This window comes from Equus quagga, chromosome 7 (assembly GCF_021613505.1).
Source record: "Equus quagga isolate Etosha38 chromosome 7, UCLA_HA_Equagga_1.0, whole genome shotgun sequence".
NCBI classification, from domain to species: domain Eukaryota; kingdom Metazoa; phylum Chordata; class Mammalia; order Perissodactyla; family Equidae; genus Equus; species Equus quagga.
The window spans coordinates 37,612,164-37,627,649 of NC_060273.1; the positions used below are offsets into that span (position 1 = coordinate 37,612,164).

General features: G+C 58.3%; 1 protein-coding gene across 2 annotated transcripts; it reads right to left on the reverse strand.

The window, feature by feature from the left end:
* Positions 1-548: 548 nt before the first annotated feature.
* On the reverse strand, positions 549-14,067 carry TFR2 (transferrin receptor 2). Of its 2 annotated transcripts, none has more exons than XM_046665497.1 (18): positions 13,797-14,067; positions 13,296-13,548; positions 13,007-13,193; positions 9,170-9,310; positions 8,984-9,095; positions 8,757-8,879; positions 8,250-8,366; positions 7,979-8,118; positions 7,459-7,622; positions 6,453-6,572; positions 5,972-6,054; positions 5,825-5,888; positions 5,658-5,725; positions 5,500-5,576; positions 5,318-5,402; positions 5,002-5,229; positions 4,509-4,649; positions 549-869 (listed from the first exon to the last, which is right to left on the reverse strand). In XM_046665497.1, exons 1-18 carry the CDS (start codon positions 13,827-13,829, stop codon positions 861-863), a joined length of 2,145 nt encoding a protein of 714 aa, XP_046521453.1. In that variant the 5' UTR covers positions 13,830-14,067; the 3' UTR covers positions 549-860. The 2 variants fall into 2 exon arrangements, with proteins under 2 accessions (XP_046521453.1, XP_046521452.1); XM_046665496.1 differs by having other exon boundaries at positions 549-1,311; positions 13,797-14,065.
* Between the last annotated feature and the right edge of the window lie 1,419 nt (positions 14,068-15,486).

Consider the following 15,486-nt stretch of genomic DNA (forward strand, 5'->3'; position numbering starts at 1 on the left):
CCACCCTCCTTCCCCGGCAGGGAGCTGGGCTCAGGCGCAGGCACAGGGAAGGTCTGGGTCAGGGTCAGGGTCAGCCACGTGCACTATCCGTACCAAGTTGTGGGGCAGAACCCTGGGTGCCTGTGAGGATGTGCCCCAGACTATTTCCCTGTCTGAGGAATCTGGACATTAAATAGCAAATAAAAAAACACCATGACAGGTTAAGAGACTGTGGGAGAAAGGAAAAAGCTTTGTGCTTGCTTCGTCAACCAGAGGCCCTGCATTTTCATTTCGCACCAGGCCTTGCAAATTATGTAGCCCTCCCTGGTTCCAGGAGAAGGTGCAGAGCCAGCCCCCCACCCCATGGTGGTCATTGGAGAAGGGCCTCCTTATTTCCTTAGGCGGTTCCCTTAGTTCCTCAGGTACAAGAACAGCTCAGTTCTCCCCATGGAGTCAGCATTCCCGCTCGCAACCTCTCTGGCCCCTTCTGCCCAACACTTCCCTAGGTCTCAAGGGAAGAATGATTGGGTGGGGGGAGGGGGAGGAAGGAGCATAAATGTGCTTATGAACAAGGATGTCACTAGGTGGTTTATTGAAGTCCAAACCCCAGCTCGTCCCACCACAGACCACGTGTTGGCCATAAGGCTCTAGTCCCAGCCATCTTCCCCACTAGGAGGGCTGGCCAGGTCCCAGGGCCCAGGAAACATTCCAGAGTGGTCTCTAGGTGTGGGGGACCCTGCTCCTGAAGGCGAAGGGACTGTGACAGACGGAGAGGATGTTGCTCCTTGATTAGCTGATAGGATGAACGTCCCATTGAGGAAGGCACCGCTCACCTACTCCTACAGTTCAGGACCAGGGGTATGTGGGTGTCTGCGCTGGAGTCAGGCCCCCTAAGAGACAGGAAGGGCTCATGAGAAACCTGTCAGCAATGAGAGGTGGTGCAGGGGCACCTCGGTCACCCAGAAATCGCCCAGGCAGGGAGAGCAGGAGCTGTCGGCAGGGGGCAGGGACAGGTGGGGGCCCCGGGGCAGGTGGGGGCCCCGGAGGGCCTCAGAAATTGTTATCGATGTTCCAGACGTCCCCACTAAGCGCGTTGGCTGCCCCCTGCAGCGTCCAGGTGAGCAGGGCCAGCTGACGTCGGAAGCGGCTCTCCTGGAAGCCCAGGCCGGGCGCCACCCCGGAGGAGGCGGCCCCAGGGGCCCCGGAGCCGGAGCGCAGCAGCCGCACGTGGTCGAGCAGGGCGCCCAGCGTGTGGTCTCCGCGGCCCAGGAAGATGTGGCGGAACGGGGAGTCGGCCGGCGACACGTACTGGGACAGGAAGTAGAACTCCACCTGCGCCGAGATGGGGATCGGGTCGGGGTGGAGGCTCCGTCCGGGAGCGAAGGCCCAAACAGTAATTCGTAGCCAAGCGCTTAAGAAATACTGTCGTGCAGCTTCTTTAAGTCCCGCCTCCATCTGGCCACCCAATCAGGAATGGCCATTCTGTGACGTCACCAACAGCCGAGTAGGCTGAGTCCTCCAGCTGTGTTCGGTTCCATCCTTTTCTTCTATCCTTTGAGCCTCCAACCTGCATCTAGGTCTCCCCCGTCTGCCTTTCTCCCCCATTCACTTCCCTGCCCAAAACCCCAGAGAACGGTCTGCCCTCCTGCTGTTCCTCGCCTCCTGACCCCCGGTCATTCCACCCCGCCTCTGCCAATGTCCACAGCCCAGAGTCAAGGGTCAAGGGGACAGGCCAGTCCTAATGAAGCGCCTGCCTCTGCAGCCTCATCCTCTGACTCAGATGCGGTTGTATTTCCCGAGATGGCCTCGCTCCTAGCCGGGTTCTCCTCCCACCTTTCCGCCAGCCTTTCTGGTTCCTTCTGCTCCCATCTGTGGGCAGGCCCAAGGTTCCACCTCCACCTCGGCTCTTCCCTTTCCCGACAATCAGTGGTTTTCGACCCTGACGGCATATTAGAATCACTCGGGGAAGGTTTTTATTTTACCATTGCCTGGGGGCCACTCCAGCAAAATCAGAGTCTCTGGGGGTGGTCTCACACCTCTCATCTTTTTTACACCTCCATCATTCATTCAAAGAGCTCGGCCACGCCCCTGGCTCCAACCAGGACCTCTGCGGGGTCAGTTGCTGTCTACTCATCATATCATCCACTGGAATCCTGCCCTCTAGCCTCCTGGACCGCCCCACTGGGGTAAGGGGCACCTGGACACAGCCTCACACACATTGGCACCAACTTCCTCCAAAACCTGGCCTGGTGAGCACCCACATTCCTTTGGAAACGCCGCGATCTTCCCCATGTGCCAGGCTCTCAGCCTCGGAGGTGAGTGAGAGTAGGGTGAGCCCACGCTTTGGGGTCAGATTGCCTGGTTTCCAATTTAGTCTCTGCCACTTACTCTGTGATCTTGGATAAATGACTTAGCCTCTCTGAGCCTCAGCTTCTGTGTACAACACTAGCAACCTCACAGGATTTGGAGCAGTCAGTGAAGCAAAGCCCTAGCACACGGTAGCCCTCGATAAATGGCAGCTGCTAGAATTATTCTCCTCCTCTTTCCTCAACACCCAGTCTGTCCATTTTCCCCTCCAAATGTCTCACATCAGTCGGGTCCCCTCACCCACAGTGGCATTTGCTTCCATCGGCCACCCTCACCCAAAGCTCAGCCGTCCCTAACTTCATTCCTTTTCCAGGCCATTTTCACTCTGGCCAGATTCTTCTTAAAACTCCACTTAGCCCACATCATCTCCCTGCTCAAAAACCTTCCTGATTTCCTTGATGCCCAGACCCTAAAAACCCAAACTTCTTATCCCGGCATTCAAGGCTCCCCATACGTGATCCCTAACCACTCTTGGGTGTTCCTTTCCCCTCTGCTTCTCCACAGGACTTCTGTCCAGACTCTGCTGGTCCACACCCTTCTCTCAAGGACAGCCAGGCCTATTTCACTGCCACACCCTTATTCGGGGTCTCTCCACTCTGAAATGTCTTTTCTTTGCACCAACCCAAGTTCTGTGCACGCTTCAAGACCCATATCCCAGTCTAAAGCAGGGGTTAGCGAACTTTTCTGCAAAGAGCCAAATAGTAAATACTTTAGGCTTTGCAGCCCATTCTGGTTCTGTTGCAACTGCGCAACTTTGCTGCTGTAGCAGGAAAGCAGCCATAGACAATATGAAAACCGATGAGCATGGCCATCCTGCAATAAAACCTTCTTTACAAATACAGAAGGCAGGCCAAATTTGACCATAGTTTACCAACCCCCGGTCTAGAGCCACAAAGGTCCCTGGGTCTGGCCCAGCCCAGTGTTTCAGGTTCTGAAGTCCTGAGTCTGTTACTCTCCAGCCCTGAGTCTGAATCACATTCCTTACACACAGGAGTCCCTCTTCCCTTGGGAGGCGTGTGGCAACTTCAGGGGTGGGTTGAGGGGGGTGTCTCTGTGTTCCTGGAGTCTGGCACAGCAGGGATTAAAGCAAGATCTGTGGATGAAAATGAACCAGCCCCAATGTCTTGTCTCACCACAGGGTGACACATATCGGTGGAGGGGACAAAGGGAAGGCGAGGAGAGGTCAGGAAGCTGGGGAGGAGCAAGAGGATCCTGAGGAGAGAGGAGAAAGAGAGAGATGAGGAGAAAGGAGTGAGGAGGAAAGAGCAAGAGGGATGGGTTTGTGAACAGAAGGGAGGAATGAGTGACGCCAAGGGAATCAGGCAAGGAAACAACAGGAAAAAGCCAGGAGGAGAAAGAACACGAACCTGCAAGGGGCAGACATGTTGTCCGCAAACGGCCGGCGAGTGCAGACCCTATGAGTTCCCTGTTCACCCCGCACTCACTAAGGATGGTCCTGCTTACAATTCTGCCCTACAGACTTTTTCCCACGCCCACAGTCCCTACCCCTCCATTTCCCAAGATCAAAGGGTTGCCGGGTTCAGTTCTTGGAGTGAGGAAATGGAAGGAAGAGGGTTGGAGCTGGAGAATGGGTGCGGCTGCAAAGTATTCAAAGCTAAACTGGCGAGAGAATAAGCTCTTGTATAACTTTCACATGACACCTCCTCCAGGCAGCCTTTCTAGATTTCACCCATCTTATTACCAGAAGGAAGAGAGCTCTCCACGCCCTGATTTCTTAAGCCTTTTGCACTTTCCGGGAAGTAACCTTGTGCCTCTTGTACTGTGGACTATTATGGACAAGCTTTTTCTCTCCAGAGGGGTGGGGAGGCAGTGGGGGCCTGTTTGTGTGAGTGTGGCGGGGAGGTGGGGGCAGGGCGGGGAGGGGGGGTAGGGTTGTCCCAGTTCTGCCACGCGTTGGCCCAGTGACTGTGGCCAAGGGGCTGGCCCTCCCTGTCTATTTCATCACTTTGCGGAGGCTGCCTCGGTGGTCGCTCCAGCCTGCTGGGTCTGTGAGCACTGCCCGTCCAGCGCCCCGAGAAGGCAGAGGGGACGCGACCGCACGGCGCTCGGGGCAGGTTAGAGGGTCCCTGGGTCGTGGAGGAGGGCGGGGCAGCGCGGGCGGCGGGGCGGGGCCGGGGGCGCGGCAGTGGGCGGGGCCTCACCCGCATCATGCGCACGTTGTACATGCGCATCAGCCTCTCGTCGCTCTCCTCCGAGCTGTAGATCTCCTTCCGCAGCTTCTCGGCCGCCCGGATGTAGTCCCCCCGCGCTGAGTACACCCACTGCAGGGTCAGCCCGCGAGCCTGAGGGCGGAGGCGCAGGCTGGGGCCGGCGGCAGGGGCCAGGACCCTGGCCTAGGATGGGGGTCCGGGCTGGGGTTGGGACCCCCAGGCCTGGCAGGAGTGGAGAGGTATGGGGGACAGGATGCTGGTGTGGATCGAAGGGCGAGGGAAGAAGACTTGGGCTGTTGGGAGTACCAGCAGGGTCCTAGGGACTTAAGTGACTGGGGCAGGAGGAAAGGGGCCAGACTGGAGAGGGGACTTAGACCCCAAGGATTGGGAGAAAGAGGGACCAGACCCCACGCCTGGGCAGCACTCTAAGGGGATATAGCGCCCCCCACCCCCAGAAGCCGGGAGCAGGGTTGGCATCCTGGACCTTGAGGTCCCCAGAGAACTCGTTGAGGCTGCCGATGTGCCTGAGGACCACGTCCCCATAGCCGCCGAAGTCCAGGGGCAGCAGGTGATCGTGGCTGAGCCGGATGAGGAGCTGGCCAGCGAGCTGGGCCACAGCCTGGGCCACGGCGGGCAGGCGGCCCCGCAGCACCTTGTGCAGGTTCTCATACGTGTCGTCCTTCGTGTGCAGGAACGGGTACGGGGTGCCATCCTGCCGGGACAGGGCGCGGGCTGGCGCAGGGGCAGGGTGCAGAGAGGCTGAGGGACCGCTGCTCGGGGGCAGGGCCAGGAAGTCTCACCTCCATGAAGGAGAACTCGACGGCAGGGACCCCCGCAAAGGCCGTGAAGGAATAGGCACTGCTGTCCATGGGCAGCGGCCGGATCCTGGGGGTGGGCAGGTTGGAATGCTCTGTGGGTTCACGCTCCCGGGCTACCCACACACACACCTGGCTTTCTCCCTTTCCCCCTCATCTCAACTTACACCTCAGCATCCCAGCTGCGATTGTTGAACACCACCTGCTCGTAGAGGGTCTGCCCGCTGCGGTTAGGAGAGTCCACCTGGGGACAGGGGTGGGGGGATGGGTCAGGCTCTGTCCGCCACCAGTCTCCCTCCTCCCCTGCTCCTGGCTGGGCTCTTGCCTGCTTCAGGATGCTCTCGATGAGGCTGATCAGAAGGGGGCTGGTCTTGGCATGGAACTTGTCATCCCCTGCAGAGAGGGAGAGGGAAGGATGCTAGGCTCAAGGCTTGGCCCCAAGGGCAGGGGTGCACCTGAGGGGGCCCAGGTGGTGGCACTGCCCCCGCTCACCCAGCACTGCGTTGTCCAGGCTCACATAGACTACAGCTTTGAGGTGCAGCACGCTGAGGTAGCCCTGTGGGTGATGGGTGTGGAGTATGAACCCCCCCCCCCCAGCTCTTCCCACTGCCTGGCTGCCTCCCCAGGACCCCACGTTACCTCTAGCCACTCCGTGGAGCCCACACTCCCAAAGTCACCTCCGTCCCAGCTGATGAAGAGAAGACTTCTGCGGGGGCGGAAGCCTGGGGACGGGGGGGGAGGGAGGATGGGCTCCACTGGGGGCCAAGCAAAGACCCCCTCTTTGTCTTCCTCTGTCCTGGGCCCCTGGGATCTCCTTCCCTCTCATCAAGCCCCCATGGCAGCCCATCTCTCCTGGGTCTGCCCCAACTCAACTGTAACGGCGATGGAGATTGCTTACATATGGAATCTGCCACTTAACCTTCACTCAGACCACGGAGTAGTAATACCTTCATATTTAGATGAGGAAATGGACATGCAGTGATGCTAGGGCCACGCAGATAGGACATGAGTGACCCGGTTTGGAGCCCAGGTCTGAGTGGCCACCCTCCAGCCTGTGCTCCTAACTGTCCCTCTGCCCCATCCTGCCTCCGCCTAGCCCGGGCCCAGGCCCTGGCCTTACCATTGCTCACCATGGAGGAAAAGGTCCGCACCAGCTCCAGCAGTATGGCGGTCCCCACGGCGGACTTGGCCGCTCCTGGGCCCCATGCGTCCCTCTGGGCCCCGATGACAACATAGTGATCTGGGAGAGGGGATGTTTGGGGTCCACCTCTTACATGGGCAGAACCCAGAGGCTTCTCTCCGCACCCCCACTCTGGGAGGGTGGGTGCTCCCAAGGCCTCACCACCATTTCTCCAGGCCTCCCGCTTCTCCAGTCTCCATCTCTCAGCCCCTCACAGCCCTGCCATCCCTGCTGTCCCTAAAAGGAGCGCCCCTCCTCCCCTTGGCCCTCCCTGGCTGGCCTGCTCCTTCATCGGGGTGCCAGGGGCCATTCTAGACTCCAGAACCTTCCCGGTTGGCCATGTCCTGCTGTTTCCCGGGTCCAGATAGGCTTTCCTCTTTTAAATCCCTAACCCTTGCCCCTCCACACTCCCGCCGCCAGCATCCTCATCTGAGCCTCATCACAGGTCTCTCTGTGCCTCTCCCTCAGTGCTTACAGGTACCACACTCCTCTTCCCAAATAGCTGCTGTCAAGACCCTACTCTTCAGCTCAAGAGCCCACTGTGATTCCCATGGCTGTCCACATCTAGTTACGCTTGAAAGGCTTGGCTATGGAATCTGACCTCCCTTCCATGCTGTAACATCACCCAACTGATGCTTGCTCACCCCTAGTGCTGGGGAGCTCACTACCGTGCAGAAGTGCCCATTCTGTCTCTGGACAGGTTTGACCATGAGGTCTCCTCACAGCCACTCCCTTCGGTCCCAGTCCAGCCTCAACTTGCTGGCCTCCCTCCCTCCCTGCTGACCTCTGCCACACCCTCCACTTCAGTCAAAGCTGCCTCCCTGCCCTGAGCACCACACCTGCCCAGTCTCCTGGGTCTCCCCCTCCAGCCCCGCCTCCAGCCAGGGTGGGTTATGAGCAGTTCCCCTCCTGCAGGCTGTAGGCGATGCTGGGCAAGTGAGCACACCTGGCTCAGAGCGGCCCTCGATGCAGCCAAAGATGTTGCTGATGGGGGTGGAGGCCCTGTGGTTGTTGACCTCCAGATGCAGGCCTGGCCCAGGGCCCAGGTGATAAGGGGAGACTGGGAGGCTCCCCTGCCATTCTTGGGGGACCACAGGACCTTCAAGCCTCCTGGAGAGTGGTAGAGCAGAAAGGGTTGGAAGCGGCAGAGACGCGAGGCTAGAGAAGAGCTCAAAACCCCCTCTTCACTCTTTCTCTCCCTCCCATCCTCTGGCTCCAGCTGTCTGCCTCTGCACTCTGCCTGCGGCCTTGGACAGTTGTGCAGGTTGTGTCCTGCTCAAGGGTGCCCAGTGGAGATGGGTGTGACATCCAACTGGAGCTCCACTCACCAAACAGTGGGCCCTGGCAAGAGGCCGTGCCCACCCAGAGGAGCCACATTTTCTAACTCACCGAAAGGCATCTTACGGGGCCGGCTGCAGCCTACCTCCCCCTGCCTCCTCCTCCCCTGGTACCCACATGCCCCTCACCTCAGCAGGAGGGTGGCAATGTCTGCACTGATGGGCTGGGCTGGGATGCTAGGGAGGCCCGAGGACTGCACTGGAGGGAACTGGGTTTGATTGAAGGAAGGGAAGCCAGGTGTGTAGGGGTCCCCAGTTCCCAGGTGCACCTGTGGAGAGAGGGGTGCCCACGTGGAAACGGCGAGCGGGGCTCCCAGGAATAGTGTGCCAGCCTCATCCTGGGCGAGGAGGTGCGGCCATGGCACCCCAGGAAGGCACTACTGGCTACCCCCAGACTCACGTGTCCAAACACAGCTCGGTGGCTGGACAGGGGGAGCTTGTGTGGGTCCTGGGAGAAGTCTGCTGGGTCGGGGTATATGAGCACGCCTCGGGCCCCAAAGTCCTGGGCACTGGCCACCTGGGGAAGGGAGGCAGCTAAAGGACTCCTTCTCCCAGAGAAAACCGATTTAGAAGGGCAGGAGAAACAGTGAAATGGCATGGCCTTTGATCTGCAATTGTGGAGCCGCAGAGAGGCTACAGGCACCGCCTGGCCCTCATCTTCCGCCCTCCGGCAGCGCCTCGCCAGCCCTCAGCCTCCACTGTGCCCCACATTCCCCAAGGTCTCTGATCCCCACCCAAACCTCCTGACTGTTTCCCACCCACATTTGCTTACGACCCACTTAGTTCTTTCTTTTCTCCCTCTGACAGCCTCCTAGCCACTTCCCGTTTGCCGCTATCCGATCTCCGGCTTCCCCAGCTCCCACCCTCCCCGCCGCGCTCCATCTCCCCCCAGCCCAGGGACCCTCACCTTCTGGGCAAAGCTGATCACCCCCAAGCGCACCAGCAGGAGGCGCCCCGCTGGCTCCACGCCCCTGGCCCGCAGGTCCTGCAGGTCCTCCGGCCGCCCGTAGTGGGCGTACACCAGCTCTCCCTGGGGATCGGGAGGACAGTGAGGCGCGCTCCCCGCGTCCCTCCTGCGCCGTCCGGGGAAGGGCGCGCGCTGCCCCGTCCTGGGGCCGGGGCGGGGCCACTCACCGTGGCGTTGCCCGTGGCGCTGTAGGGACAGTAGACGTCGGGGTCCTCCAGCGGCAGCTGCTCCCCCGGCCCTCCGGTCGCATCCACCCAGTGCAGGGTGTTGGGGTGAGCCCTGAGGACCGGGGATGGTGAGCGCCCCCTCCCCGCGTGCCCCACTGCCGCGCCCCCGCCCCGCCCCGCACTCACGGGTCCGGGAACTGCAGCCCCACGTAGTGCGTGTCTGTCCACACGTGGTCCAGCTTCTGGCTGGAGAGCGCCACGCGGATGTCCTGAGACAGGGCGGCCATCCCAGCCGAGCCGGCTACCCTTTTCCGAAGGCTGGTTTGCCTGAGCGGGGAGAGCTGGGATTGGGGTGCGGAAGGGGAGAGGGGCTAGGACTTCTGGGCGCCTGGAGGAGAGGGAGGGAGGGGGGAAGGATGCCCTGGGTGCTGCGGGGCTCCCAAGTCTCTCGCTGACCATGCCATCGCCACCCACCCCATCACTACCAGGGTTGTGCCCACGGGCTCCAGGGCCTCCTTCTGGTTAAACCTTAGCTTCTGATAGCTAGGGTCCTGTCCACCATCCCTTAGGTTCTTCCTGGCTCAGGCCAAACTCACGGATCTAGCCACCGTCCCCTCCACACATACACACACTGGCCTGTGCTTTGCCCCAGACACGAAAACACTTTTCTTTCAAAGGGCTATCTGGGCAGAGGTGGCGGACCCTCCATCTCCCCCATCTCCACCTGGGCCCCATGGAGACACCTTACACCAAGAATCCCCGTGGAATCTGGGGCCACTTGTCTCGGTGGAGACTTCATCCTGGCTTCTTCCATAATCACCACTAACTAGCAAGCCTGTTGTCACTTGAACTCTCCCTTTTCTTCCATGTCACCTCTGCCAGGCTGCCTCTGCCTGGCCTGCCTGTAGACCAACTCCACCTGTGCCCTTTCCGTGTCAAACAAACTGCTCCCTCCCCAGCATCCTCACTGACTATCCCTTCTGCCTTTGGCCTTGGCAGAAACCCAGCTGTCCCTTAGAGGCCCAGTCTCCCAGGGGACTCTTGAAGAAGGCAGCTCAGGTTCTCATCCTCCCCAGGCTTGGAGTGGAGGCATGTTCCTGGCTCCGTTGTTCAAATTTCTGACCATTTCTCCTCCAGTAACACTCTTCAGTGCCGTCGGGCAGCAGTCCCACCCTCTGTCCCTCCTCACTGCTATCTTCTAGCCAATTGGTCCCTTATCTGCTTTCTTTGAGGATCTGGCATCTGGCTTATCATTTTGTTCCCCCTACTGAGGTCCACTAAGCTTCTGCACCACTTCAAAATCCACGTGGATGGTGCACCTTAGTCTCAGCCACCCTCCTCTCGGCTCTCTCGGGGACTATTGCGATCCATGGTCCTAGGGGTTTTCTCAGCACCCTTCCTGTCCCCCTTCTCCCCATCCCGTCCCCATCAAGGAGCTCAAGTGTTCATTTGGAACTGCCCCTATCAACGCAGCCATAAAATAATAGGTGATACACAAACTAGAGGTCACACTGCAATATAGACAGACCTTGAAAACAGTGTTAAAAAACTTTATCTAAATTAAAAACACACACTAGAGACAGCTATATCTGAATAGTGGGTCTGGAGTGATTTTTTCTTTACATTCTTCTTTGTATTTTTCCATGTTGCTTAAATTTTAAGATAATGAACATATAGCATTTTACACAGTGTTTTGAAAAATCTACATATGCACATGAAACGTTACATAGATGACGAAGGCACATGCGTATTTAGAGGCACGCAGCAAACACACTAGCTGAGGTTCTCTCTCTTTCCTCTTAGAACAAAATCCAGAACAGTTCATGTAGCCAGTAAGACCCTTTAAGGCCTGAGCCAGCTCCACCTCGACAGCCACATGGACCTTCCTTCACTTCCTCCAAGAGGCCACCATCTTCCCGCTTCAGACCCTTTGTACCTGCTGTTCTCTGGCCTGAAGTGCTTTTCCACTTTCTCTTTGCCTGGCGAACGACTCACCCCCTCAGGTCTCCGCTTGTCACTTTCTCAAGGGAGCTTTCCCTGACCCCAAACTAAATCAGCTCCCCTGGCTATAGTCATTCGTCACATCCTGTACTTTTCCTTCAAAGCAAAGATCCCCGTGATAATTACGTACGTAGTCAGGATGTGATTATTAGGTTAGTACTGATTTCCTCCAATAGACCATTAGCTCCATGAGGGCGAGGTCCAGACTTTGGTTCTCTGCTATATCGCCACTACCTACTTAGCCCAGCATCTGCCACATAGTGGGTGCTCAAAAATATCTGTAGTATAATTGAATGCATGACCTCATTGGTGTCACCTCTAGTCCAGCCACCTACTTCCCTGGCCACACCCTGGATCGTATTAGCCAGAACTCCATCTCTGGAATATTTATCTTGGAAATCTTCCAGAATATTCCAGAATCCTATCTTGGAGGATTTACTGAACAGCTACTGAGTGCCAGGCACTGAGGTAGGTGTTGGAGACTCTGGGATCAATAGGACACAGTTGATCAGATCAATCTTGAAAGTTCCAGAATCCCACTCTCTGCCTAGAGCTTTTCAGGTTCTGACTCGCTCCCTTGCCCTCCTGTACCTGCTCTTCAACTGCACAGAACACTCCAGAGGGTCCAATTTCTCCAAGTCCCTCAGCTCCTCCCTGGCTTCCCTTCCTTCCCCATCCAACCTAGGGTCACACCTCACTTCATTGCTTGCTCCCTTTCTCGGTTCGCTCTTGCCTCCCTGCCCTCTGATGGCATCCACTGTGCCATACCCCACCCCTAGACCTGTCAAACCATCCACCTGCGTGGCCTGTCCCCAGACTACCAAATGTGCTCAAGAAAATAAGGAAGCCCTGCGTGTTACTGATGCCTCAGATTTAAGGTCTTTGAGCAAGGTGGATCCAGCAGTGAATCAGAAGAGGAATAATACATCTCGATCAAGTTTACGTTGACCTCAGGAAGACAACGCAATCTATTAATACAAATTGCTACATAAACATTAAAGAAGACAAATCATGTGATCATCTCAGCACATTCTGGAAAAATATTTGGAAAAAAATTCTATACCTTTCCCTCCTTTCCTGATCATTAAAACAAAAAGCCCCAGTAAGCTAGGAATAGAAGGAAACTTCCTTAATTTGCTTTTAAAAAGTTACCCAGGGTCTGCAGCAAAGTTCAGACTCAATGACGAAGTACTATAAAAACGGTCCTAGGAGAGGCAGGAAATACTCAAGGATATTTACTGCCATCATTACCTAAACTCATGTCCTCCCCAAGCAATAAGAAATGCAAAAGACAGAGAAGGTATAAGCATTGGAAAAGACGCTATGTGTCCCTCACTATAGCTTATACACTTTTCTACTTAGAAAACCCTAGAGAATCCACTGAAAAGCGATTCCTGACCTAAAAGAAGGCTATTGGTGGCCTGACCCCATCTCTGGCCCTCCCGGGCAGCTCCTTCCCAGCAGAGAAAGGCAGACCTCAGTAAGACAGACAAAACGCTGGCCTGCTGTGCTGTGCTGCGGGCCCGCACAGTCTGTGCCTGCTGGCATCCCTCATGATGTAGATGTGGGGATGGTCTGCACCCACAATGCATTTGCTTGCTTGTTTTTCGAATTCCTTAAAATGACCCTTCTCAGAACCCCTCCAGAGCTCCCCAATGCCACAGGTCAAAATCCCAGCTCCTCGATATGGCATTCAAGACTTTTCTGGGTCTCTCCTACCTCATATCTGGATGCTGGCCTCCTCTGTCCTCATTCAGACAGTCAGCGCCCTCTGCTCTTGAATGTGCCACCCTCAGAGCCTAGGCCCTCTGCAGTCTCATTTCCAGAGCCGCCCTCCCTCCCTCTCAGCTCCAAATGCCTGCATCCTTCCCAGGACCACTGAACAGAGAGGCCAGGGATGCTGGTAGAAGGACTCTGAAGGGGGACCCCGACACCAGGGTCCTGGGCGAGGAGGAAGGGAGGTGGAGTCTGAGCAGGTGACTGGTTTTGGAGGGCCGGGAAGGGGGCCAGGCTGATCCTTACTTGATGGCGTCCTCCAGGGACCCCTCCCCCAGGAGCCGCAGGAACATGGCCTGGAGGTCGCTCCAGTATAACATGCCCTGGTGGGAGTCCGGGCCCAGCTCATAGTTCATGTCCTCGTTGAGCACCAACACGTCGTCCCCGCACACCTGGCAGGACCCTCGGAAGGCCACGTAGCCCAGGAGGAAGGCTGGCGGGTGGCAAGATGGAGATTCTCCTTGCGCCCCTCTGGACCCCAGCAATCCCCCCCCCCCCCCCCAGCCCTTCACTGGGTGTGGAGGATGGTTCTCACCCACAGTGAAGATCAGCAGGGCTGTCAGGACCAGGTAGGGGGTGGCCCTTCGTCCTGCTGCCGCCCAGAGTCCAAGGTTTTGACGTCCTGGTCGAGAGCCCAGGGGCTCAGGGCCCCTCAGCTCCATGTGGCAGAAGTGGGCCTGTGGCTCGGCCCCCTCCTCCCCGTCTTCCTCTTCCTCCTCCAGACGCCCCTGCTGGGTGCCCTCCACACGCCTGTAGATGGTCTGAGAGAGTCTTGGGGACAATCTTTGCTGTGGGGAGCATGGTGGGCATGAGAGTGGGGAAAGAGGCCTTGGCGATAGGGAGGGATCAGACAATAATGGGGTCAAGTGGCTTTGGGTGCCAAATGAGCACTGGGCAGGGGAGAGAGCCCTGAGAGGCAGGCTGGAGGGGAGAGATGGAAGTGGGAAGGGGAGGGACCGGCTGTGGGGTTCGGGAGGGGGCTGAAGGACCTGAAGAGAGAGGGTCTAAGGTGTCCCCCAACCCCACTCAGTCTTACCGCTCTCTGGAGTAGACCCCAAAGCCGCTCCATGCTCACGCCCCCTCCTGAGCCGTACCGGCTGTCCCCCCCTTCCCGGCCCCAGTGATAAACCGTTTGTGGGAGCCCCCAGAGGGCCTCTTATCAGCCCTGGCAGGCAGCCTGAGCCCCGCGCAAAGGGTGGGAGCACAGCCCTGGCCTCAGTCCAGCCTTCCGGACGTGGCCCCCCAGCCCAGGCCAGAGGACAAGGGGCTGTGCCCTCCCCTGCCAATCCTGCCGCGGTCCCGCTCCTGCCCCCTGCCTGCAAAACAATCAATTTTTTGACCTTGGGGCAGACTTTGGCCTCCAGGTTCCCGTCAGGGGTGGGGGAGGAGAGCTGATAGCTGGGGAGGGCGGAGACACGGATGCCCCTCCCCTCTCCCGCTTCCACCCCTCCCCGTGTCCTTGGGGGTCCCCTTCCTAAGCTCCCCATCACGAAAGGAAGCTCCCCTCTCTCATCTGGCTTGCAGGCCCCGGATGCCCAGGCCCTGTAACACACTAGCTGCTCTCCCTGTTCAGATGCCCGCCCCAGTGGGATCCTAAGCTGAAGATGCCTCAGTGTGAACTGGGGGTTTGGTCTGGCCACGTGGATGTCTGTCTCCTTGGAATCAGGCTGAAAGCGAGGTCTCAGGCTCCTGCTGGCTGCTGAGGAGGGAGGGGCATGGATAGGAGCACATGGTCAAGCAGGACCAGTGAGTGCTCCAGGATGGGACTCCTGGAGTCAGGGATCTGTCGGTCAAGGCCCTCCAGGCATGGATGGAAAGAGTCCTGGCCCAGGCGTGGGCACAGTTGAGTGACCATGGATAAGTCATAGTCCTCTCTGGGCACCCGAGCCGCTTTGGTGACCAATGGACTTGGGACACATGGGTTTCTATCTCTTTGGGGCTTGGGGACCCCAAGAACACATCACAGGCACAAACTGCTAAGTTCTACCTAGGGTTTCAGGCAGGAGGCGTAGGCCCCCAAGCCCCGCAGAGGACTCCTGGACAAGTAGCTCTGGAATAGAAGGGCTCAGGGTCCCCGAGTTGGGGGTCTCCCCTGGGAAACCTCAGCTCCTACCCAAGTCGGGAGAAAAGCTCTGAGCTGCTGGAACGCAGCAGCGCCCCAGTCCCCGCCCCACTCCTGCCACCGCCAAGAGCCCCGGGAAGGAGGACAGCGGCGTAGCCAGGATGACCAGGGATGCAGGTCCGGGGGTGCTCACGCGCTGCCACGCCCGAGGCCCGAGGCCCGAGGCCCCGCCCACTCCAGGCCCCACCTCCGGCTCCGCCCCTCCCTCTGCATCCTCTCTCCTGCGCCCCCTTCCCGCTCCTCGCCACCCGGTGGTCTCGCGCGACTCTGCCGGGTCCTCGCTGCGTGATCCACGCTGGATCGCGGCCCCTTTGACAGCTGAGGCATCGTGGTTCCTGGGGCTCGGCCTGGCCCTCAGACTTCGCCCCGGCGTCCACTGTGGGATCACCAACGGATGTAGGTGTGGCCCTCCCCTCGCCTCCCCCCAGAGCCCTGCCCCACTCCCCACATCCAGGGAGCCCAGACTTTTTTTTTCTTAAAAGATTTTTACTCCCTTTCAACCCAGAAACATCACAATCGAAGAGAACGAGAGGGGAGGGGAAGAGAAGAGGGCGATGCGGGTTAGGGGACTTCGATCTGCCCTTGCGGAGGCCGGGCCGTGAAA

Bases quoted from the DNA above. Each gene is read 5' to 3' on its own strand.
- TFR2 (XM_046665496.1), bottom strand. From the start codon at position 13,829: ATGGAGCGGCTTTGGGGTCTACTCCAGAGAGCG. The intron at 6,573-7,458 runs GTGTGCTCACTT...CCCCTCTCCCAG, and splicing joins CGAGGGCCGCTCTGAGCCAG to ATCACTATGTTGTCATCGGG. The intron at 1,312-4,508 runs GTGAGGCCCCGC...ATCTCGGCGCAG, and splicing joins ACAACGTGCGCATGATGCGG to GTGGAGTTCTACTTCCTGTC.